The sequence below is a fragment of the Canis lupus genome, chromosome 26 (genome assembly GCF_011100685.1).
Source record: "Canis lupus familiaris isolate Mischka breed German Shepherd chromosome 26, alternate assembly UU_Cfam_GSD_1.0, whole genome shotgun sequence".
Lineage (NCBI taxonomy): Eukaryota > Metazoa > Chordata > Mammalia > Carnivora > Canidae > Canis > Canis lupus.
In genome coordinates, this window is record NC_049247.1 from 6,753,555 (window position 1) to 6,778,581 (window position 25,027).

The 25,027-nt window shown below is 51.9% G+C and overlaps 2 protein-coding genes across 8 annotated transcripts in view; one reads left to right on the forward strand and one right to left on the reverse strand.

Annotated features, from left to right (window-relative positions):
- Nucleotides 1-460: 460 nt before the first annotated feature.
- OGFOD2 (2-oxoglutarate and iron dependent oxygenase domain containing 2) lies at nucleotides 461-5,143 on the reverse strand. 3 transcript variants are annotated; one of them, XM_038574872.1, is made up of 7 exons: nucleotides 4,961-5,143; nucleotides 4,596-4,652; nucleotides 3,831-3,944; nucleotides 3,643-3,742; nucleotides 2,053-2,180; nucleotides 1,556-1,813; nucleotides 461-1,496 (listed from the first exon to the last, which is right to left on the reverse strand). In XM_038574872.1, exons 1-7 carry the CDS (start codon nucleotides 5,090-5,092, stop codon nucleotides 1,215-1,217), a joined length of 1,071 nt encoding a protein of 356 aa, XP_038430800.1. In that variant the 5' UTR covers nucleotides 5,093-5,143; the 3' UTR covers nucleotides 461-1,214. The 3 variants fall into 3 exon arrangements, with proteins under 3 accessions (XP_038430800.1, XP_038430801.1, XP_038430802.1); XM_038574873.1 differs by having other exon boundaries at nucleotides 461-1,481; nucleotides 4,961-5,140; XM_038574874.1 differs by lacking the exon at nucleotides 4,596-4,652.
- Nucleotides 5,144-5,771: 628 nt separating this feature from the next.
- The window catches only part of ABCB9 (ATP binding cassette subfamily B member 9), a 38,084-nt gene continuing 18,828 nt past the window's right edge, over nucleotides 5,772-25,027 (forward strand). Inside the window, exons 1-2 of one of the 5 annotated variants that reach the window (XM_038574879.1) lie at nucleotides 5,772-5,897; nucleotides 19,574-20,258. In XM_038574879.1, the coding sequence (XP_038430807.1) occupies nucleotides 19,658-20,258 (601 nt within the window). In that variant the 5' untranslated portion in view covers nucleotides 5,772-5,897; nucleotides 19,574-19,657. Of the gene's footprint in view, nucleotides 5,898-13,497; nucleotides 13,676-19,573; nucleotides 20,259-25,027 lie in introns of those variants that run through there. The other 4 variants (XM_038574881.1, XM_038574882.1, XM_038574880.1 and 1 more) reach the window with 4 other exon arrangements.

Consider the following 25,027-nt stretch of genomic DNA (forward strand, 5'->3'; position numbering starts at 1 on the left):
CGTCCGGCTGGGAAGCGAGGTGCCGCCGCCTTTAGTCCTGAAGCCCCGGGTTCCGTTTCCCGGGCAGCCCCAGAAACGGAGTCTGGCTCGCGCACCTCCCGAAGAGGGAAGCTGGGGATCCAGGCTGGCACCCCCGCCCCCAGCCTCTGCCGCAGCCTGCCCTCGTCTCCGGTCACCCTTCCCGCGCGCCCGCAGCACCCCCACCTCCCATAGAGCCAGGGCGGGGACCCCCGTGATGAGTGCCCCACAGGCCTGTCCAGAGGGGGCAGCCGAGGCTCCGCTCCAGCTGATTGCTCCCAGATCCTCCCACCCTCCCAGGGAAGGCAGAACTCAAGATTGCAGAATGGAAACCCCTGGATTGCAAATGTACAACCCAAACCCGGCACAGCTGCACCCTTCATCCGATTTGGGGGCTGCCCAGTTGCAGATTGTTCAGTAATAATGACAGCAAACACAGAGGCCTGCTATAAAGCACTTTATGAACGTTAAGGCATTTGACTTTCACAACAGCTTTAGGAGATAAGTACTTTCCAGGAGAGGAAACTGAGGCACAGAGAAGTCATGTGGCTGCCCCACAATCGCACCCCTGGACGCAGCAGAATTAGAACTTGAACCCAGGCAGTCTAGCTCCAGGGTCCCTGCTCTTAAGCCCTTAACACCAACTGCAAGTTGCTAGTCGGTGTCTCACTGAAATTCCCTTTATAGACAGACACTCTCCACCCCAACCATGGTGCCCAAGGCTAACTCACTCCTGTACTCTGGAAGGTTCCCTTGGCCACTGGGAGCCACCTGCCCTGGAGACGGAGGTCTGGGAAGTGACTGCCACCTCCTCACCCCCCAGCCCAGACACACCCTGTGGCCGCACTGATGCAGGGCACACACTGCTAGGTCTATGCCCCAGAGCACTCCCTGGAATTAAGCTGAGGCTGGCTGCCCTTTGAAACTACATCTTGGCTTAGCTCCTTTCCACCCTGTCCTCCTTCTCCTGAAGGTGTTCCCTCAACAAACCACCTGCCCAGGAATCCCTGTCTCAGGCTCTGGCTCCAACAAACCTGACCTAAGACAGCCTGTCTGCCGAAAGAATGACACAGAAGCCTGTGTGTCTTTTTGAACCAAAAAGTGCCTGAAGGCTGAGGGAGTTTATTCCTGTCCCACCCAACCCTAGGAGGCAGAGCCCTGGCCTGCCACGCTACCCCCACGTGGCCCGACCTGGCTCAAGTCAGCATGCACACATCCACAGCGGTGGGCTCCTCGCGGGTGAAGCCATCGCCGAAGCCCTCGTCGTCGTCCACCAGGTCGGGTTTGCGGCAGCACATGGGGCACAGGCGGTTGCGCACAGCAGAGGCCCGAAGCCAGATGACGAGGTTCCAGCGCTCACCTGTGCCCAGGGGCCGGGCCCCATGCAGCTGGCCGCCCCGGTGCAGGATGCCCTGGCCCACCACATGCTCCACTTCCAGGGGCCTGGCCAGGGCTGACGGCGCCTGCAGACAGCTGGGCTGAGGCCTGGGCATTCCTGGCTGCCCCAGGCCCTGCCCCGTGGGTTACACACACTAACCTGGAAGAGGCCCCCGAAGTACAGGGCACCCCCAGTGAAGGTCTTGCCGAGGGCCACGTTGAGGGTGAGCTCAGCATTATCATAGTGGCAGCCTAGCTCGCGGTCCTGGCCAAGTGCGTATTTGACCACGAAGGCACGGTGGCTGTCCAGCCAACCTCCACCACAGTCTGGGTACAGCAGCGCCATCAGTGGCTGCAGGAAGCGCTCCCGCAGTGGTGTCACCAGAGGCTCATCCAGGCCTAGCTCGTGCAACAGCACCTGGGAGGGGGGCACCCCCAGGGGTTCAGCAGGGAAACTGACAGGGCCTCCCCCCTGGGTCCCTGGGGGAATCTCTTACCAAGGACAGTGTTAACGTGTTGTGTTTTGCAGATATTTCATAATAATCCTGCCATGACCTCACTTTACAGACGGGGAAACTGAGACACCCAACAGGGCCCAACACCTCTCCAGCACTGCAGGTACATCCCCTCAGACCCCAGTGTCCCTGCCTCACCCACCCCATAGTTGTTCATGGTGTTGGGTCTTCCCTTGGGCATGTCTGACTGCTCAAAGTGCTCCAGCTCCTCCAGCAGGGCCCGGCAGAATGGTGCTGTGAACACGGGCAGCCGGTAGATCCGCTTCTCCCCTGCAAAGGGATGGAAAGTCTTTGGCTAGGAGCTCCCGTGTGCAGCTGTCTCCTCATAAGCTGTGTGAGCCTAGGCATGCCTTGTGACTTCCCTCAGCCTCAGTTTCCTCACCTGCACAATGGGGATAACACGGGCACCCACCTCTCAGGGCTGTTGTGACCATTACTGACAGAATGTGTGGGCAGAAGGGAGGCCTATTCCTGGGCCCCCTTATTCATTCCTGGGGCTTCTCATCCTGTTTCCACAGGTGCCCACATGTCTAGCCTCTAGACTCAGATGTGAGTTCTCATGAGGCCCAGAGATGGGAAGGGATTAGCCCTGTGACATCCAGCAGGCCAGTGATGGGAGCCAAGCAGGGATCACAGAGCCAGCATCAGGCTTTCTCTGCATGGCTCCCCATGAGTGCACCCCAACTGGAGTGCCTCTTGGAGCCTCTGTTCCCCACATAGGAAGGTTGAGGGGGGCCGTTCCTCCTTGCCAGGCCCTGTTAGGGGAGGCCAGGCTCAGGATAGAAATGCAAAGACTTCTTGGCAGATGCACCAGTGCCTTGGGGTAGGGGGTTTGTAGGCCCCCACATCAGCCAACTCACAGCCTGGCCCAGCCCCACCTGGACAACCTCCACACAATCTCCACTTTTGGGAAGTGGGTGGGAATGAGGAGGGGCCCCCCAGGCTGGGAGGGAAGGTTTCATTCACATTCCATCCTGTGCCTCACAAGAGGCACAAGCTTCACAAGGGAAGCAACACTGTACACCCATCTCCCCACAGGACCCCCAGACCTAGGAATAACAGCAACCATAAGATAAGAAAACCGTTGCTGCATACCATGCACCCAGCCCATTAGGCATATTACCTCACTTAATCACGCTTTAAGAGACGGGTGTTACTTGTGCTCCCATTTCACAGATGATGACACAGAGGCAGAGATTAAGGAATCTGGGAGGGCTGGCACTTCCTACCTGGCTTAGCCAGTAGGAGAGCCACAGGCAGGAGAGATGGGTCATTTCTGAGCTTGGCGTGGCTTTGTGCCTCTGCTCAAGGCCACAGCAGCTAGCTAGCAGCCTCTCTCCCACAGCTCCAGGTCGTGGCAGGTTCTAGAAACTTCACTCCTGCCCACTTCTCCAGGTCTATGGATAGGACTGTCTGCTCCTCACCCTGCTGTTAGTCCTGGTCCTTCCCCATTCCCTACTGACCAATGAATTCAGCACACACAGGTCTCAGTTGTCCCTAACTTCTTCAGTGCCCTCCCCTACTGCCCCCAGCAGGCTCACACCTGACACAGGTACTGAGTATGTGTTGGGCAAGTGAGTAGGTGAACACAGATGCCCTGCTCCTGGCAGGTCAGTACCACCTCTTCTAGCTTCTGCCAGTTTGGGTTTTGGAGGCAGACATGGCGGAGGAGGGACCCCAGTGCCCTGCCCCCTTGTCCTAGTCCTACTAGGTGACGGAGCCAAGACCTCACCAGACACCATCTCTAGCCGCTGGAGAAGGCCTTCGAGGTCTGCACCTGGTGATGCGCTGTACTCAGCTGCAGCCAAAAACTCAGGGGCCAGAGCCTCATCCTGTAGGCAGAACACACCAGCTGTGGGGCACACAGCCCGCAGTCCTGGATGCCTCCACCTCCTTCAGTAACCTGCCCCTGCCAGGTACCTGCAGTGTGTTGTAGAGGTCAGGCCGCGCCGGGTGGTAGGAGCTCGAAATGAGGGCTTTCCTGGCGGCGGACTCCTGCCCCAGCCGCTGCCGCCGCTCTACCTCCTGCTCAAGCTGGGGTAGCACAGAGCCTGGTTACCATGATGGGTCCTCCCATCCCCCCCACCACCAAGGACATTGTACAGAAGAGGAAAGTGAGGCTCAGGAAGGCAAAAGCAGGACCTGGGTTGCAAGCTAAGCCTCCCTACACTAACCTGGGTGTATCACGGTAAACTGCAAGTGCCAAGCTATTAGCTGAAGGAACAACCTCCTGCAAGGGGGCCCCGGGATGCACCATTCAGAGCCTGGCTGGGATGGGAGCCCCTGGATACGGGAAACAGAATCCCAGCCAAGTCTCCTGATCCAGGGGCTGCAGGGGGCTCACCTAGGAAGTTTCCCCAAACCAACACCACCACTCCCCTCACCCCCACAACCACCCCCGTGAGCACGGAGACAGAAGATGGGTAGCGGCAGCTCTGGCACCAGCCAAAGGGGGGCTGGGTGAAGAGATGAAGAGGCGGGGGCCTGGCAGTCCTGGGCGGGAGCTCAGCTCCACCTGCCGAGAAACCTTGGCACTTTCGGCTTTCTCTTCCTGGTGCTGCAGTGAGGGGCACAGGAAGCGGGAAGGGGAGGCCTAAGGCTGGCAGGACCCCTCCCACCGCTAATGAGGACGGGGCTCGGCGGCCGGCTGCGTGCGGAGGGATGGTGGAGGCTGGGGAATGTCACCTCTCCCAACAGCTCCTGGAAGTCCTTGGGGCTGACACACCCTCGGCTGCGCAGGATCTGAGAGCAGAAGGTCCAGTCAGCCCGACTGTGTGATCGCGTAAGCAAGTCACCGAACGTCCCTGGGCCTCAGTTACCCTCGGTGAGGGGGAGACGAGAGCCTCGAGGAGCAGGGTTCCCAGCTGCTGCTAGTAACCGCACCCAGAGCGCCCTAAGCACTCTGCAGGTATGGTCACGACAGCCCCACCAAGGAGAGACTACTATCCGTCCCTGGTGACGGCGAAAAGACCCGAGGCGCCCAGAACTTGTCCCTGTCGCTGTCAGCTGAGCAGCACGATGTCTCCGCATAGCCAGTGGAGGCCACTCACCCGGCCGTAGTCCCGGAGCAGCTGCTGCTCGCCCTGGAAGCGCACGTGGAGCCGGTAGCGCGCTACGTACAAGTTCTCGGTGCAGAAGCAGGCGCAGCGGCAGAAACGCCGCGGGGCCCGGGCCGTCGCCATGGTGAGGAGGCGCGTGCCGCCCCCCGGCTTCCGGAGGAGCACTTCCGGCGCGGCCCCAGCCGGAGGGGCGGGGCCCGCGGGGCGGGGAGGGGCGGGGCCCGCGGGGCGGGGAGGGGCGGGGCTCCCCGGCCAGGGCCCGTCCCGAATTCCCGAGTGCAGAGGAGAACGAAGGCTCCGCCTCAGCGTTTCCCGGTCCACCGGGCGGGGACTCGCCCGCTCAGTGCGCAGAGAGGCTGTCCGAGTCACAGCGTCCCCGGCCGAGGGCGGGTTGGGAGGTGGAACGCCAAGGCCTTGCGCTCCAACGCCGCCTCCCCTCTCCTGCTCCGAGCTTCTGAGGAGGGAGCCGGCGCCAGCGGCCCGTAGAGGAGCTCCGGGCTCCGACCTGCCCCCAGCTAGCGCCCAGCCCGCTCTGCGTGCGAGCGCGGGCGGGCCATTCTTCCCGGGTCCCTGTGGTCCGGCGCTCTCGGGCCGCCGCCGCGACCTCGGGATGCGCTCGGGCCGGCGCGACTTCCGGGGGCCGTGCCCGAGGGCTCGCGTGGGGGGGGAGCAGGGGTGCGGGCGCGAGGAGGGATGAGTCTGTTGCTCCCGGAGCGCGCGCCCTTCCCGCGGGGAGACCGGGGTCGCTGCTGCGTACCCGGCCTCGGGGACGCCCGCACCCTGGTCGGCCGCGCACCGGCGGGCTCGGGCCGCAGCGTCCCGGGAGGACGCTTGGGCGGCAGAACCCCGTTGCTCAGATGGGAGACCCGAGGCTCAGAGTCGGGGGCGAAGTCGTGCCCCCCGCCCTGGGAGTTCCGCCCCTGGCTCGGCAAGTGCGGGGACGGGGGTGGGGAGGAGGACCCGGGCCTCGAGCCCCCAGCCCTGAGCCGGGGTAACACCGGGATAACCAGGTGACCGCAGATGGGACTCCTGCTTGCCGATCGTCCGCTTGTCGCCGTCCGTCCGTCCGTGGGGCACAGCTCGCAGCGAGGCCCTCTTCCGTCCTGTTACGGATGGGGAAACCGGCCCAGAGAGGGGGCGACCTGCCCCAGGCTCCACCGCCACAGGCGTTCTCTGAGTGGTTGGATTATGCGGGATTCGGATTTTCTCTTTGTGCTTGTTAGCATTTATTTTCTTGATGCTTCCCCGGGTGTATACACAGGCTTACACCCACACACTCAGACAGACACACCCTTATGTGCTCACCCATGCTCACACACCGTAACAGGCATTGTCATACTATTGACACACTCACACCCACTCATACCCAACACTTCTCGTACGGTCACAGCTGCATGCTCACTCACACACCCGACACACTCCTGTGCACCCGCACACACCTGTCACCCACCACGCTCACACATCCAGCACAACCCTGGTTCCTCCTAGCTCTGTGGTGAATTCAGCCCCAAGACCCGCCTTTTGCTTCTACTGAAGCCCCAGGGCCCCAGAGGGAGATGGGAAACCCTCACATCCTGTGCAGTGGTGTCAGGCCATCCTCTCCCGGTGTCTCCACCAGCATATTTGGGGGTCCAAGTCTCCCACCACCACCTCAGGGGGCTGGGAGAAGGCTTCTGCTCTCTTCCTACACCACCAGCCCGATTGGCTTTCACACTGGCTGGCCACGGGCAGCAGGACCATCCTGAGTGTGGGTGTTTTGCATGTGAGCTTGTGAAGTGACAAATAAGGTCCCCACTCTTCTGAAGCTCAGTCAAGGTGCAGAGACAGGAGTAAGCAAGGAAACATCCATGATCAAGTTATTTTCATTCAGTCCTAAGCACTGGGAAGACAAGCTAGGTGACAGGGTGGTGAGTGCCTGGAGGTGTCCACTTGAGGCAGGATGGCCAGAGAAAGCCTCCCAAAGAGTGACATTTCAGCTGAGCTCCAACCACCGCAGCAAGATCTGGCAGGAAAGGGTTCTAGGCGGGGAACTAAAAGTGCAAAGCCCCTACAGTGGGATGAGCTTGCTATGCTTGCAGAACAGCAAGGCACACAAGAGGGTAAGCCCTAGGGAAGGAGGCCAGTGTGGTATTCAGACCAAATCACTGGGCTTAGGAAACCACTGTTAACATTTTGGATTTTACTCTACCTGTGGAGGGAAGCTGCCTAATTCTCACAACGAACATTATGAGGGAGGAATTATCCCCACTTTATAGAAGATCAGAGAGGTTGAATGGCCCACCCAAGGCTACACAGCTCACAAGTAGTGGAGTCTAGAATGCAACAGGAGTCTGTTTCTGTCTCCGTCGGTGCCCCTTCCCCTCCTCAGACAATACATCTAGGTTATTAGCCCACTTCTGGAGGTACCAGGCTTCCTCAAGGCGGGAGAATGACCTTCGAGGGTCACCTTCCCCTTCAACGACCCAGCTCCTCCAGCATGGAACTGTGTGGCCTGAGAAGATGTGTAAACTTTCACAGGTGTCTTGATTGCCCAGTGATAGTGAAGGGCCCTGCTGTCCAGGAAAGGATCCATTTCCCCAGTTGTGTGCTCATTATCCTCTGAATTGCCTTCCTCCCCCAGAGGCCCAGGGCAGGCCTGGTCCACGGATCCCCCACCCCCACCCCAGTGTCCCCCCGGTTAGATTTCTCCCTTTGAGGCAGTTTACAAGATGAGCAGGTTCTCAGTTTAGATTGGCTCTCCCTGTGGCCCCCCTCCTCCTTGGAAGCAGTCTTCACTCCTACCCTGCCCCAGCCTGGGCTCCAGCACCAAAGCAAACAGCACCAGGAATATCAATAGTAAGTATCGGATCCATGTGCTCCCAACCAGCACTGATGTGTGTTTGTTGTCTGTGCGAGGTATTGTATATTTTTTAAGATTTTTATTTTATTTTTTTTTAAGATTTTATTTATTTGGGGCACCTGGGTGGCTTGGTTGGTTAAGCATCTGCCTTTGGCTTGGCTCATGATCCCAGGGTCCTGGGATCAAGTCCCACATTGGGCTCCCAGGTCAGTGGGGAGCCTGCTTCTCCCTCTACTCCTCTCCTGTGCTTATGTACTCTCTTGCTCTTGCTCTCTCAAATAAATACAAATCTTTTTTAAAAATTATTTATTCATTTGAGAGCGAGAGCCAGGACAGAGGGAGAGGGAGAAGCAGACTCCCCAGTGAGTGGAGAGCCCAATGCAAGGCTCAAACTCAGGACCCCAAGGTCAGGACCCGAGCTGAAGGCAGAGGCTTAGCCAACTGAGCCACCCAGGTGCTCCTAAGATTTTTTTTTTTAAGTAATATACACCCAGTGTGAGGCTCAAACTCATAACCTCGAGATCAAAGAGTTGCACGCTCCACCAATTGAGCCAGCTAGGTACCCCTGTGTTGAGGTATTAATAAATCAATTTTACAGATAAGGCTTGGTGAAGTACAGGGGCCTGTCTAGGGTCACAAACCTAGTAAGTGGCAGAACCAGAATTACAGCACTTATCCTTTTATCTGATTCCACAGTGTATTTGTGTGTGTGTGTGTGTGTGTGTGTGTGTGTTTTGGGGGGGAGCGTATATCTATGTACATGTATATATGCATGTTGCACATATGTTTATTTCTATAAATATCTATCTGCCTTCTTTTGAATTCATATACAGCACACTTTATAGAAGGGCACATCTCAAGTATACATTTGGTGAATCTTTACAAACTAGCCATAGCCATGTAACCAGCATCCAGATCCCAAGATAGAACATACCAGCCTGCAGAAGCCCCCACCATGTCCCTGCTTAGCCACTACTTACCTTCCAATGCTAATCACTACCCTGAATCCTAAAGCAAAGATTAGTTTTGCTTCTTGTTGATTTTGATAGAAATAAAATTCGTAGACTACGTATTATTTTGTATTCTATTTCTTTCAGCATTCTGTTATTGAGATTCATTGATGTGGTCATGTGTAGGGGCAGCTTATGTTTTTCTCCTGGCTGCCTAGTATTCTACTAGGTGATCATCCATTGAGCCATTCTGCAACTGAAGGACACTTGTATTGTTTCCAGTTTAGAGATGTCATGAATGAAGCTGCTAGGAACATTGTAATTTACTTATTGCAGTAAAATATACATAACATAAAATTGACCATTTTAACCATTTCTCTCTTTTTTTTTAAAGATTTTATTTATTTATTCATGAGAGACACAGAGAGAGAGGCAGAGACACAGGCAGAGGGAGAAGCAGGCTCTTTACAACTGATGTGGGACTCAATCCCTGAACTGGGATCACGCCCTCAGCTGAAGGCAGATGCTCAACTGCTGAGCAACCCAGGCGTCCCCATTTTAACCATTTCTTAAAGAGACTTTACTTTTTAGAACAGTTATAGGTTCACAGCAAAATTGAGTGGAAAGTACAGTGATTGACCATATGCCCCATCCCCCCACCCCCAGCCTAACCCCCACTCTCAACATCCCTCACCAGAATGGTACATTTGTCACAATGCATTACTTCACATTGACACAACATTATTATCCCAAGTCCATAGTTTACACGAGGGTTCACTCTAGGAGTTGTATATTCTGTGTTTTTTGACAGTGTAGAATGACATGAATCTATCATCACGGTCTCATACAGAATAGTTTCACTGTCCTTGAAATCCTCTCTGCCCTGCCTATTCGTCCCTCCCTCCTCCCTGACCATCACTGATCCTTTTACTGCCTTCATGCTTTTGTCTTTTCCAGATGTCATAGAATTGTATCATTGTATAGCCTTTTCAGATTGCCTTCTTTCACATAGTAATAAGCATTTGTGTTTCCTCTGTGTCTTTTCATGGCTTAATAACTGAATAATACTGCATTGTCTGAATGTACCACAGTTTATCCATTCACCTACTGAAGGACATCTTGCTTGCTTCCAAGTTTGGGCAATTATGAATAAAGCTGCCATAAACATCCACTTTCAGGCTTTTATGTGGACATAAGTTTTCAGCTCAGTTGGGTAAATACCTAGAGGCATGATTGCTGAATCATACAGTAAGGATATGTTTAGTTTTATAAGAAACCACTAAGCTCTTCAAAAGTAACTGTACCATTTGCATTCCTACCAGCAGTAAATGAGAATTCCTGTTGCTCCACATCTTCACCAGCATTTGGTGTTGTCGGTGTTTTGGATCTTAGCAATTCTATTAGATAGGCAATGATACCACATTGTTTTAATTTGCAAGTTCCTAATGACATGATGTTGAGCATCATTTCATATGTTTGTCTGCCATCTGTATATCTTGTTTGGTGAGGTGTCTGTTCAGGTCTTTTGCTTCTTTTTAAAATTCGGTGGTTTTCTTTTTGTTGTTGGGTTTTTTTTTTTCTTCGAACTCATATTTAGTTTAATGAAGATACACAGGTGAACATACACACACTTATTGCTGACCCGACCTAGAGGCAACAACGCCCCAGGAGAAACAACCACACCTAGTGCCCAGATCTTGGTTTCTAAAATCACTTTCCAAAATAAGAAGGGCTTTCTGAGAAACCGATGTTTCACAAGGAGACAAGACCCACAAAACAGGCCAGTACTTTCAACTCCTGCTGAGACCCCACCAAGAATCCCTATCATCATTACTATGTTATATTTTGTGAAAAGGTCACATTCTTTATAGCATTAAAAAAAAGCAAACTACCAGGGGCACCTGGGTGGCTCAGTTGGTTAAGCGTCTGGCTTTGCTCAAGTCATGATCCCAGAGTCCTGAGATCGAGCCCCACATGGTGATCCCTGCCCAGCAGTGAGGCTGCTTCTCTCTCTCCCTCTGCCCCTCCCCTTGCTTTTGCTCTCCCTTTCTTATTTACTTGTTTGTTTGTTTGTTTATTTATTTGGAGTTCAATTTGCCAACATACAGCATATCACCCAGTGCTCATTCCGTCAACTGCGCCCCTCTGTGCCCGTCACCCAGTAACCCCAACACCCCGCCCACCTCCCTTTCCACTATCCCTTGTTTGTTTCCCAGAGTTAGGAGTCTCTCATGTTCTGTCATCCTCACTGATATTTTCACTCCTTTCCCCTTTATTCCCTTTCACTATTTTTTATATTCTCCAAATGAATGAGACCATATAATGTTTGTCCTTCTCGGATTGACTTATTTCACTCAGCATAATACCCTCCAGTTCCACCCACATCAAAGCAAATGGTGGGTATTTGTCGTTTCTAATGGCTGAGTAATATTCCATTGTACATATAGACCACATCTTCTTTATCCATTCATCTTTCGATGGACACCGAGGGTCCTTCCACAGTTTGGCTATTGTGGACATTGCTGCTATAAACATTGGGGTGCAGGTGTTCCGGCGTTTCAAAACCGCATCAGTATCTTTGGGTGTTGTTGGGTTTTAAATATTTTTGTGTATTTTGGATAACAGACCTTTATCAGATATATTTTTGGTAAATACTCTCTCCCAGTCTATGGTTTGTCTTATTCTCTTGACAGTATCTTTGCAGAGCAGAAATTTTTAATTGTAATGAAGTTCAGCTTATCAGTTTTTTCATGAATCATGTCTTAAATGTTGCACCCAAAAATCATCTTCAGAACCAACAAAATCTAGATTTTTTTCCTATCTTATCTTCTAAGAGTTTTATAGTTTTGCATTTTACAGTCAGTTCTGTGGCCCATTTTGAGTTAATTTTTGTGAAAGGTGTAAAATCTGAGTCTAGATTTTTTTTTTTTTGCACATGGATGTCCAGTTGGTCAGGCACCATTTGTTGAAAAGATTGTGCTTATTCCATTGTACTGCCTTTGCTCCTTTGTCAAAGATCAGTTGACTATATTTGAGTCTATTTCTGGACTCTCTATATTGTTCCATTGATCCATGTGTCTATTCGTTCATCGAAACCACACTGTCTTGATTACTGTAGCTTTATAGTAAGTCTTGAAGTTGGGTAGCGTCAGTCCTCAGCCTTTCTTTTTCTCCTTCAATATTGTATTGGCTGTTTTCACACAGCAAAAATAACAGAGCCTGGATCTGGACCCAGCTCTGAGTCACTCTGACTCGTGGATAGTCCATCCAGGATATTTTCTTCATGTACAATCATATATTTGCTTCTGTTTTTGCCAAAACATTAACATACTCCAACTTTATTCTGTCCATTGTTTTCTTTTTTTTTTTTTTTGTCCCTTGTTTTCAATCAATTTAGGAGGTCATTCCATACCTTTATATAACCTTTGTATACAGGTGAATACATACATACATACATATACTGTTTCTTCCCCTGCCACAGGGTGGTTCTTTTGAGCCGTGCTCTGTAATGATTTGGCCAGTTCCCCCATGGAAGGGTACTTAGGTTATTTTCAGAGTTTTGCTACTACAGTAACTATCTGCAAACTACTATCTTTGCTCCAGACGCCACCAGTCTTCTTTTATCTATAGAAGAAATTCCTACTAGCTTCCCCCAAATAATGTTTTTTAAAGTCTGACTTTTGCCAAATTCTCCTTGAAGGAGGTTGTCCCACGGGAGTGGCAGAGGCTATTATAAATTCAGAGTGCTTAAAAAAAATAAAAAATAAAAAATAAATTCAGAGTGCTTTAAGCCTTTGAAGGATGGAGAGGTGAGGTGATATGTTGCCCTACTTACCTCCCCTCTGGACCTTGAACTATACTCTCTACCCGCTTTGGTTCAGGCCACACCCTTTGCCTAGAAGCCTGCTCACTGTTTCCCAGAGTGCCCTTCCCAGCTCAAGTAGTCCTGTGTCATTTTCCATGGCCACACCCAGTTTTATTCCTTTATGGCACTTAGCACTTAATGAAATTATCTTATGTGTTTACTTGTTGATTTCCTGTCTCCTCTACCCTACAAAGGATGGGAGTTTTCCTTTTCTTCACACTCAGCCTATTCCTAGCACCCAGAACCTAGCAATCACTCAGTAGGTATTGCTCTTTCCCCTCTTCCAATCCCTGTCATCCTGCTCTATTTTTCCTCTATAAAATGTATTCCCTTCCAACAGGTGTAATTTACTTATTATATATTATTATATAATATATGATATATTATTACATATTGCTTGACTCCCTCCCTAGAGTGCCAACTCCAGGAGGGCAGGGATTCTGTTCTGTTCACTGTTGCATCTCAAAAGCTTAGAATGGCACAAGGCACATCGTAGGTGCTGGACAAATGTTTGTTGGAAGAAAGAGAGAGAGACGGAGAAATTCAAAGAGGGAGGGAGAGAGGGAGGAAGGAGGGAAGGAAGGAATGAAGGAAGGAAAGATCATAACCCCCACCCTCATGGGCTGGCAAGTTGTCCCTCCAGAGGAAAAGACCCATTAAAGAGCTGGCGCCCCCACCAGGTCAGGCCATTTCCGTCGGCTCAGGTTGGGCCCGGGGTCTCGGGACGGCGGAGCACAGAGCTGGGGGGCGGGGCGGGGCGGGGCGGGGCTCGGCCGCCGGGGGCGGGGCTCGTCGCAGGTGGGCGGGCGCTAACTCTGGCCCCTCCCGGGAGGCCCCGCCCCTGCCGTCAGCTCGCCCGGGCGCCCGCCCCGCTCGGCTCCGACCTTGCAGCGGCGCAGCGCGGGTGAGAGGCGGGGAGGAGCGGCGGGAGGAGCGAGCGAGTGCAGCGCCGGGTGCAGTCTCCAATGAGCTGCACGGAACCTGCGCCCCTGACGACCCGAGCCCGCTGCGCCCCCTCCCCACGGCTCACCTGGTGTCAGGTAAGGTAACAGGTAAGAGCTTGGCCCCCGGGACTCCCGAACAGGTCGTTCTCGGCCCGGGGTGCCAAGCCGGACACAGGCAGGGGGCGTCTGGGACCCCTGCCTCAGAGGTAGAGTAGGCTTCACTGTTGAAGGTGGCAGCCTTCTGGGAGCCTCCTGGCCCCTGCCCCTGTCCCCAGGCGCCCTCGGCTGCGGTCCCAGCCCCCCATCCCTGCAGCAGCATCCTTTCCACGCCCGCAGGGCGAATGTTGCTTTTTTTTTTTTTTAACTCCTCACGCGCCGCTGCCTCTTGGAAAATGGTGAGAGTGCCTTTTGGGGAGGATCCTGGGATGGCTGTACTCCCCCAGGATCGGACTGGCGCGACTTGCCAGGGCTCACCACGTTCCACAGCGGCGCCTGCCCACGGATCCTGAGCACCCTGGCTGTGGCAGTGTGGCAGAGGCGGCGGGGGGTGGGGGTGGGGATGCGACCTGGGCCTGCGGATCTTGGCCAACGTTTCCCCAGTCTCCCGCGTGGGCCAGTGGGCTGGCGTTCCACACGCATCCACCCTGGCAGTAGGCCTGTGGGCTTCCAGAGGCTCCTCCCTTATTTCTGGGTCCGTGTTAAAACAGGATGCCCCCTTCCCAGGCCTGATGCCATTTAAGATAGCTTTTAGCTGGTCTGACAGGATTCACCATCTTCTACCCTCTGCCCCACCCCCTGGAGATAGAGTGGCCTCCATCCCTTCAGAGGGCAGGTGCCTGGTGATGGGAGGAGGGTTGTAGGAAGGCCGTGGTAGCTCCCCCAGATTGCCTTCGCCTAGAGCCACGAGTTACCTGAAACAACTTTCCCAAGTCTCTGAGAGGTGCCAGCATGAGATGTGGTGGGCTGAGCAAGGCCGGAGTCAGGCTGGAACAAAGTGGATTCAGCCCAGTCCTGGCCCCACGTCTGGAAGCCTCAGGATGACACCACCCTCTGTTAGCCAGTGTTTGCTGAGCAGTGAATGGGCCTTTCTGTGGCTGGGCAATGACAACTTTGGGGTGAAAAGTTTACCAAGTGAGGTGTGAACCAAGCTGCTTGGGCCACCTAGATCCTTGAGGACCCTTTTGTCGTGGTTCCCAAGTAGCCTGGACACGTCCCACCCAGAAGGTCCAGTGTTAGATTTCAGTCCTGCCTTTGCCTTTTCTCTGCATGCCGCTTAACCTCCCCAGGCCTCCGTTTGCCCATCTGCAAAGTGGGGGTGATTAGGTGAGGACCTCCCACAAGAGTGGCGAGGATGAACTGGAATGGGAGGTGCCGGGCACTTGGCCCATTGTGTGGCGGTTTGTAGCACTCCATAAATGGTAGCTGTTATGATTGTAATAATAATTGTCATTTGTTACCTCCTGGGTGTTGCAGACTTTCCCTCTGTGCAGCTGACAGCCAGAGGTGCCCCAACCACCATTTCTGCTGAGATTAAAAGCCTTTGGCAGGACCTCCTGTGGGGATAGGGTCATTTGCTAACTCTGTGCCATTCTTTAGCATCTGGGAGCAAGATGAGTTGCCCCTGTCTTCCTGGGCCTGTCACATCTTGGGCAGTGCCTGCTCTGGCCTCTGGCCACCACCTTGTCCTTGTCCCTCAGGCCACTCTTGTCACCCATGCGCTCACACTTTGCCCTCCAGCTCCACCTGCCTGAGCTCAGCCGCATCCTCCAGGTCAGGCAGCGGGAGAGCAGGCAAGGATGTGCCTCCAAGCAGCCCCTCCTCACAGTCTTGGCTGGTGGTCTTGTCCCCGTCACCCTCCGGCTCAGTAACTTTAAAAATAACAGAGTCGCCTGTCCCTACTGAGGGCTGTAACCTGAGCTGAGTTGGATTCTGCTCCATCAGAGACTAGAGCACAAGGACTCAGCACTTGGGAATATGGGACCCTGGTGCTCTAGCTGCTCTGTCCTCAGCTTGCTGGGTGACTGCAGACAGGCTTCACTGCCTTTCTGTGCCTCAATTTCTCCATCTGCATGCTATGGTTCAGATAGTCTGTGGTGCTGGAGTGTGAAACTCTGCTTATTCCAGTGAAGATAAACAGCTGAGGTCCCCATGTTGGTGGCTGTCAAATGGGGTTGACATTACCCCAAGTGGAGGGGTGTTTGCTGGAAAGGAACTCCCCCAGTGACGGGGTGTGGGGACAGGAAGTGTGGGCCAAGTCCCTCAGCTGGTCTCTTTCAGAACTGCCTCCTGTCCCACATCTGAACCCCCAGCTCCCTTCCAGGGCCAAAGAACTCCTTGTGCCCACCAAAAGGTGAGTAACACCCAAAGTGGCTGGCAGGGCCTGGGTAGCAGGCAGTGGCTTGGCCAGGAGGCCTGGTGCGGCACCGGGCCAGGAGCATCCCTCCCTGGGCTCCGACTCAGACTCACCTACTCGCTGGCTTCCTGAGGCCTCTGCATTGCAGCAGATTGGAGTCTTTGCTAGCAGCCCAGCTGGGCTTGGGGTAGAACAAGGGACTGGGCAGGTGGTGTCTGCTTCCCCCGTCCCCACCCCTGCTCTATCCCCTGCCCTTGGTCCATTCGGCCCTGACTTCCCTTGAAGGGTGCAGCTGCTGACAAAAGAGCCTTCTCTGGCACTGACTTGAGTCTACCTGGAGGTGCTGGGCTCTAGGCGGGGCCCAGGTTTGGGGACTGTCACGCCCCTGGGTCCTTTCTGCATCTCAGACCCGCCCACCTGGAGCATCATTAGAGGGTCTTGCCTACCCCTGGAGAGGCTTCTTTGAGGCATTAGTGCTTTGGATTTGAGAACACAGACTTTGGAACTTCACAGCCTGGGTTCACATCCCAGCTCTGCCACTTCCTAGCTGTGTGATCTGGGACAGTTCACTTAACCTCTCTGTGCCTCAGTTTTCTTGATTGTAAAATGGGGATAATAAGAAAACCTACCTCACAGGATTTTTGTGAAGATTTATGCATTTAAATTTTTATTTATTTATGATAGTCACACAGAGAGAGAGAGAGAGAGGCAGAGACACAGGCAGAGGGAGAAGCAGGCTCCATGCACCGGAAGCCCGATGTGGGATTCGATCCCGGGTCTCCAGGATCGCGCCCTGGGCCAAAGGCAGGTGCCAAACCGCTGCATCACCCAGGGATCCCAATTTATGCATTTAAATCACTCAGAACAGTGCTAAACACACGTTTACATCAGTCAGGGTCAGTGACTGGTATTGTTGCTGTCACTGTTACCCTCATCATGGATGCCAGCCACTCTGCCTCTGATGCAGATTCTATTTTCCTTTGACAAACACTCCTTATCAGCACTAGCAGAGGGAGAAGCAGGCTCCCTGTGGGGAACCTGATGTGGGACTTGATCCCAGGACCCCGGAATCATGACCTGAGCCAAAGGCAGACACCCAACCACTGAGCTGCCCATGTGCCCTAGGACTTGATATATTGGTAAGTGTTTTAGCTTAATAGTTTAGAGCCCAGATTCTGGAGCCAGAAAGCTCTGGGTTCAAATCCTAGCTCTGCTACTCACCAGTTGTATGATCTTGCACAAGTCTGTAACTTCTCTGGGATTCAATTTCTCCATCTGCTAAATGGGGATGACGATAGTACAAATCTCACAAGTTGCTGCAAGGATTAAATAAGCAAACACATATAAGTGCAAGGCCTATATAAAAGGCCAGGCCTGGGGCACCTGGCTGGCTCTATCGGTAGTGCATGCAACTCTTGATCTCAGGGTCGTCAGTTCAAGCCCCATGCTGGGCATGGAGCCTACTTATAAAATGAAATGAAATGAAATGAAATGAAATGAAATGAAATGAAATGAAATGATAAAATAAAAAAATAAAAATAATAAAATAAAATAAATAAAATGCTATTTAGAAAAAAAATTTTAATTATATAAAAGGCCAGGCCCATGGAATGCCTGGGTGAATAAAATTTATTCATGAGAGACCCAGAGAGAGAGGCAGAGACATAGGCACAGGAACAAGCAGGCTCCCTACAGGGAGCCCAATGTGAGACTCCATCCCAGGACCCCAGGATTACTCCCTTAACTAAGGGCAGATGCTCAGCCACTGAGCCATCCAGACGTCCCCCAATAAAATCTAAAAAAAAAAAAAAAAAAAAAAGGCCAGGCCCACAGGAAGGGCTGTGTTACATAACTGTTTGCTTATACTTATTAGGCACCTGATGTGTGCCAGGCATGCAGTACAGAGGTTGAGAGTTAGGTGGTGGGATCTTTCACATACTGGTTCAAGTCCTGACTTGGGCCTTTGTTGGCAGAGTGATATGGGGCACATGCTTTAGCCTCCCTGTGCCTCAGTTTCCCCAACTATATATGGGAATGTGGAAACAACTGCCTCATGGGATGTGTGGGGTTTCTGTCATTCCAGAACATGAACCAATAGCCTTTGGGCACCAGAGCTGACCCTTTCCCAGTCACTACTCAGAGTGACTGCTCCTGGTGTTCCATGCCACCCCTCTCCACTTGGGGACTCCAGAACTTTGCCCACTTTGCAGATGGGGAGACAAAAACCCCAGGAAGAAAAGGGATGGCACTCAGTAAAGAGGTAGCACTCAGAGGTGTACCCACAGTCCAGTCTCCATCCTGCCCTGGATAGACCCCACTTCCAAACTTGCCACCAGGCCCACATCCTATGGTATACCTGCAGCTTCTGGGGTCTCCCAGACACTGGCTCAGTACCAGAGGGCCCAATGTGGAGGGTTTGAACAAAGTGGACATCAAGCTCCAGAAAGCCAAAAGGGCCTTAGTCTGGGGGTGAAGGGCAGCCTGGGCTGAAGGAAGATATTCTGGAAACTTCCAGGCAGATGCAAAAGTCCCTGGATTGCTCTAGGGCCTGCAGCCACCCCCTATCTTGGTCTGAGAAAGTAAAAGTTCATTTGGGGAGATGGAAGGCCTGATTTAGGGAGGAGAGAAGTAAGCAAACATTTATTAAACACCCACTGTATACAGTGGTAACAATCAACAATTATGTGCCAGGCATTGTGCCCAGAACAGATGTTCATGCACTAAAACTCATGCTGTTTTAAAAATGAGGAAACAGGTTCAGAGGAATTAGTAGTCATGTATTGTAGTACAGCTTATGCTAATACTAGTAGTAAAAGCAGTGACCATTTATTGCCCTCTTGCTTATCTCTATTTCATCTGAAAAATCCTACAGATCCCCCCCCCCTCCCTGACCCCGTGGGGTCCTTGCCTCCTTCAAGCACATCAGCATACCCTACCTACCTCAGGGCTGTGGCACCATCTGTTCCTCCAGCAGATGCTTTCCCCCCAGATATCCACGTGGTGGACTCCCTCACCTCCTTTCAGTCTTTTTTTTTCTTTTTTAAAGATTTTATTTATTTATTTGAGAAAAAGCATGAGCAGGGGGAGAGGGAGAAGCAAACTCCCCACTGAGCAGGGAGCCCGATGTGAGGCTCAATCCCAGGACCCTGAGATCATGACCTGAGTCGAAGGCAGACGCTCAATCAACTGAGTCACCCAGACACCCCATTTCTTTTCAATCTTGTTCAAGTGTTATCTTTACAGTGAGGTCTCCCTGGACCCCCAATTTATAATTGCTCTTACCTACCTATCTCCTCCCATCCCCTGCACCCCATTCCTCCCCCAGCCCTTATCTCTTAACATACTGTTTCATTTACTTATTATGTCTCTCTGTCTCTGACACGGGTGTATCATCTCCACAAAATCAGGGATCTTTGGTTTTATTCATTGTTAAGTCCCAAAACAAAGAATAAAGTCTGGCCCATCCAATAAACATTGGTACTCCGTAAACACTCCTTAAATGAATGGGATCTTCACAACAGTCCTGTGACTTCAGTACCCTTATCATTGCCATCCTACAGATGAGACCGAGGCACGGAGTTTCAAGTGACTTGCTCACAGTCACACAGCTAACGAGTCACAAACTTGAACTCCTTGCCCTGTTGCCCCTATAGGTCTGGCCTCATCCCATGGACAATGGCCTTGCCCCCATGAGCTAGAGCCCACTCCTCAGCACCTGCCCACCACTAGCCAGCAGGATGCAGCTGTGGAAGGCAGTGGTGATGACCCTGGCCTTCATGAGCACGGATGTCGGCATGACCACAGCCATCTACATCCTTAGCCACCTGGACCGCAGCCTACTGGAGGACATCCGTCATTTCAACATCTTTGACTCAGTACTGGACCTCTGGGCAGCCTGCCTATACCGCAGCTGCCTGCTGCTGGGAGCCACCATTGGTGTGGCCAAGAACAGCGCCCTGGGGCCTCGGCGGCTTCGGGCCTCCTGGACAGTCATTGCCCTCGTATGCCTCTTCGTGGGCATCTATACCATGGTGAAGCTGCTGCTCTTCTCCGAGGTACGCAAGCCGGTCCGGGACCCGTGGTTCTGGGCCCTCTTCGTGTGGACGTACATCTCGCTTGCTGCATCCTTCCTGCTCTGGTGGCTGCTGTCCACAGTGCGGCCGGACGCCAAGGCCCTGGAGCCGGGGACAGAGGCTGAGGCGGAGGGCTTCCCTGGGGAGGACCGGCCCCCACGGGAGCAGGCATCTGGGGCTACGCTCCAAAAGCTGCTGTCCTACACCAAGCCTGATGTGGCCTTCCTCGTGGCGGCCTCCTTCTTCCTCATCGTGGCGGCTCTGGGTAAGTGGGGAGCGAGGGGGCCCAGGAAAGTGATTTAGGAGGTCATAACCACCGCTTACTTCCTCTCAGATCTTTAATGTTTTATTCACATGGTTGAAACATCAGATTGGTGTGAAAAGGTAAATATTGAGAGTTTCATCCCTAATTCTGCCTCTGACCACCCTGATCTCCCTGCCTACGGCTAACTGCAGAAAAGTGTTCGGGAAGCTTCCACGTGGGTGGAAGACGACTTTTATTCATTCCTTGTATATTCTTCCAGTGTTTCCAGTGGAAGCTACAGGTGAAAACAAACCTGTTAATCTCACTACTTCTCACATGGTATTTTGTGTCTGTTTTTTTCCACTTAACAATATATTTTAGAAATTTCCAATCACTGCCTCATTCTTTTATTTGGCTGTATAATAGTCCACTATAAGGCCATATCAAAGATTATTTAGTTGGTCTCCTTTTATTGGCCCCTTGAGTCATTTTGAGTCCTTTCTCTTGCAGTAAAATAATGTTGTCCATACACATATAAATGTGGGTATAATTGTAGGATAAATTCCTGGAAGTGGCATCACTGGGTCAAAGCATTTTTTGTAACAAAGCAGAATATACAAGAGATTGTCAGACTATGTAGTCTGTAGTAAGAGTAAGTACTGTTTGGTGAAACTTTTATCTTAGTTACATGTGCCTCTCTATGTACGTGTGTCCTGGTTTGTCATGTAAAATGTATTTGTTACTATGGCTCTGGCCCAAACAGTGTGAGAGCACTTGCTTGGACAAGGCAGGTGGGAAGGTGACATCTCAAGGTCAAAATGCCATGGGTTTGAGGGGCAACAAGTTCTGGACATACATTGTAGTCTCTTCCTTACCTGGCTGTGTGCCTGTGGGCAAGTGATTGGACCTTTCAGAGTCTTGCTTCTGTGAAATGGGGATTGTTAGCATCATCCATGTTTCATGACATTGGAAAGCTTGAAAAAAACATATAGAAGGACAGGTACAGAGCTTGGTACGGTACAGCAATTGCTCAGGAATGTCAGCCTTTTTGAGTTGTTATATATTTAACAGACAGCATCTGGGAGCAGCCCCAAAGCCAGAATGTTCTCAGAGAGGACAGGCAAGCCCCAGAGCTGCCCCTCTGCCCTCTCAGCCCCAACCCCTCAACCGCTGTGTGGTTTTATGCAAGTTACTTAATCTTGCTAGGTCTCAGTCTCCTCATCTATAAAATGGGCATCATAAAAGTACCCAACACAATAGGGGCTTATGAGGTTCAATAAGTTAATATGAATAAGACACTGCAGACAGGTCCTGGCACATAGTAAGTTCCCAATAAATTGTAGTGACTGTGGGTATTGGAATGACCCCTTTTCATTTAACAAGATAGTTTCTCCCACTCATGTTTCAAGGTCCAGATTGTCTCCTCCTCCGAGAAGCCTTCTTGGAGTCTATTGATTGTGACCTTTTATCTGCACCTTGGTTGTAGCACTGGTGATGTGAAAGTCATGTGCCTACTGTCCTCCCTCCACTACCAGGCTTTGAGGCCCTTGGAGTCCCCCCACCAAAACCTGGCACAGAGGCATGCTGACTGAATGAAGGAACACATGACCATCCTGCCTATGTGGGCAGATGTCACCCATGACCTCATTTCCCCCCTCCTGCTGGGGCCTTGTTGTCAGCTGCTGTGAGCTCGGGGAATAAAGATGTCCTAAAATACAGCCTGGCAGAGTTTGCCAGCCTGTAGGATTGCAGCGAGGTTAAGGGCTTGGACTTGAGATCAGGCCCCCAACTACACTGATAACTTGAAGCAAGGTTAGTGAACCTGGCCACACCTCCGTTTCTCATCCCAAAAGTGGGGTTTTGTTGGGCTCTTGTGAGAGTTGGGTAAGCTGTAGCATGCTGCTCCACACAGGTTAGGGACTGTGACTATGGATAATTATTCTCCAACAACAAGCACCCAGGTGGGGCCAGCTTTTTCTGAAACCTCCTAATCTAAAAGAAAAACTGCCCATTGTGACAAAAGGTTAGTTTTAGTGCAGAGCATCTCTTTTTTTTTTTTTTAAGAATTTATTTATTTATTCATGAGAGACACAGGCAGAGAAAGAGAGGCAGAGACCCAGGCAGAGGGAGAAGCAGGCTCTCCCGATGTGGGACTTGATCCCGGGTCTCCAGGATCACACCCTGGGCTGAAGGCAGCGCTAAACTGCTGAGCCACCCAGGCTGCCCATGAACATCTCCTATTAAATTGAAATTCTTTTTTTTTTTAATTTTTATTTATTTATGATAGAGAGAGAGAGAGGCAGAGACATAGGCAGAGGGAGAAGCAGGCTCCATGCACCGGGAGCCCGACGTGGGATTCGATCCCGGGTCCCCAGGATCGCGCCCTGGGCCAAAGGCAGGTGCTAAACCGCTGCGCCACCCAGGGATCCCAAAATTCTTTTTTTTTTTTTGATTGAAATTCTTTGATATGGATTTCACAGCAACCCCAGTAGAAAACCTTGAGCAAGTGACTTAACCTGAGCCTTGGTTTTCTCATCTTTAAAATGGGAAGGATGATAATACCACACCTATGGGATTGTTGGAGGGCATTTGAGTCTTGGAAGAGATGAGGGAGCAGATACCCAGGTTAACAATGCTCTAGGCAGAGGGAACAGTCTGTGCAAAGGTCCTGAGGCAGAAAGGTGCCTACTTGTGAAAGGAATAACAAAGAGGGGGGATCCCTGGGTGGCGCAGCGGTTTGGCGCCTGCCTTTGGCCCAGGGCCGATCCCGGAGACCCGGGATCGAGTCCCACATCGGGCTCCCGGTGCATGGAGCCTGCTTCTCCCTCTGCCTGTGTCTCTGTCTCTCTCTCTCTCTCTGTGACTATCATGAATAAATAAATAAAATCTTTAAAAAAAAAAAAAAAAAAAAAACAGGGGATGCTTGGGTGGCTCAACAGTTGAACATCTGCCTTCAGCTCAGGGTGTGATCCCGGTCCAGGGATCTAGTCCCACATCGGGCTCCCTGTGAGGAGCCTGCTTCTCCCTCTGCCTGTGTCTCTGCCTCTCTGTGTGTGTCTCTCATGAATAAATAAATAAAATCTTAAAAAAGGGGTAGGGGGATAGCAAAGACGCCAGTGTATCTGGAGGGATGTGTGTGGAGGGAGTGGAAGAAGCAGAAAGAGAGTAGAAGATGAAGTCAGAGGCAGTAGCAGGTGCCTGATCATGTAGTGCACCATTGGCCACTCTGAAGGCTTTGGCTTTTACCCTGAATGAGATGGATGCCTAAGGAGTGACAAGGTCTGACTTGGATTTCATGGGGCCCTGCTGTGTGTTGAGTGGAAAATAGACTGGTTTCTGTTGGATTCTGGAGATACTGTTGACTCTTGAACAATGCGCGGAGTGGTTGAAACCCTCACATCTAACTTGACTCCCCCAGGGCTTAACTACTAGCAGCCTACCGTTGATCAGAAGCCTTACTGATCACATAAACCAGGAGATTAGCATGTATTTTATATGTTCTATGTATTATATACCCTATTCTTACAATAAAGGAAGCTACAGGAAAGACGTTACTAAGAAAAATCATAGGGAAAATACATTGACAGTCCTGTACCGTATTTATGGAAAAAACCCGCGTGTAAGCGGACCTGCGCAATTCAAACCCATGTCGTTCAAAGGTCAACTGTATTTTGAAGGTGAAGCCACAGAATATGCCAATGGATTGGAGTTTCCTGTGATTCTTGTGCAGATTCAGCAAGGGTTTGCGCACGTGCTCAGTGCAGTTCCCATTACCCAAGGGCTCCGTTAAGTGTCTGTTGTGCATAATATTATCATGGGTGTTGGAGCTCGCCTTTTCTTCCTCGGGTAAACTGAGGCTGAATTTTAGCTCCGGTGGACTCCACAGTGGAGGTGAAAGACGCCACCTAGCGGAGGACTGAGGGGACCGAGGCTTCTACATTCCCACCCTGTGGTCCCTGCACCAAGACCAGCAGAGGGCAGCAGAAGCCCACAGAAGGCAGAGCCGGTCACGCACAGCTGGCCAGGGAGGGGCAGGCAAGACCTGCCCAGGATTCATTCACTGACCCTTACTGAGTGCCTACTGTATGCCAGGCTGTGCCCACGGAAAGAACTGTGGTGACCGTGAGGACACGGCCTGGTCTGACCACCTTCAGATCCATGTCCCTCATTCCCACAAGATGAGAGCAAGCCTTCTGGATTATTGGGAGGGAAGGGATAGGAAAGAGCCCCCAAATGGGAGGCCAGTTTGGGTTTGAGTCCTGGCCCTTCCTTTTACCACCCTGCGCTGTGTGACCTCAGGCAAATTATTCAGCCTCGGAGTCTCCGTTCACTTCTGAAATGGGGATGATGTCCTACTCGCCCCCTCTTCCTACCCCACCCAGCCTGCATTGTCCTGAAGATAAGGTAGGAAAAATGGGTACGAAATAATATGGCAAACTGTAAGGCACTCCACCAAGAGGGGCTGGGTGGCAACTTCCAGCATTGCTTGGAACCAGAATATCCACATATTCTGAGGTTCTAGAATTTGGATTCTGAGCCCTTCACCAGTCAGAAGGAAGTGAACTTTGGCCATGTGGCCCAGTAAGCATCGCCTCATCTTTCAGCTTCGCTGTCTTCATCTATAAAATGGAGTAATAATGGGACCAGCTGCAGAGTCCTGCAGAGGGAATGAAACAGCACACAGGAGTCTCACGGCTGTATGCTCAGGCCTGGTAGCGTTGTTAACAGTCTGTGAGATTGTTGTGAGCCAGTCTGTATAGATTGAATGACCCTGTTTCCTGTGTTCCTGT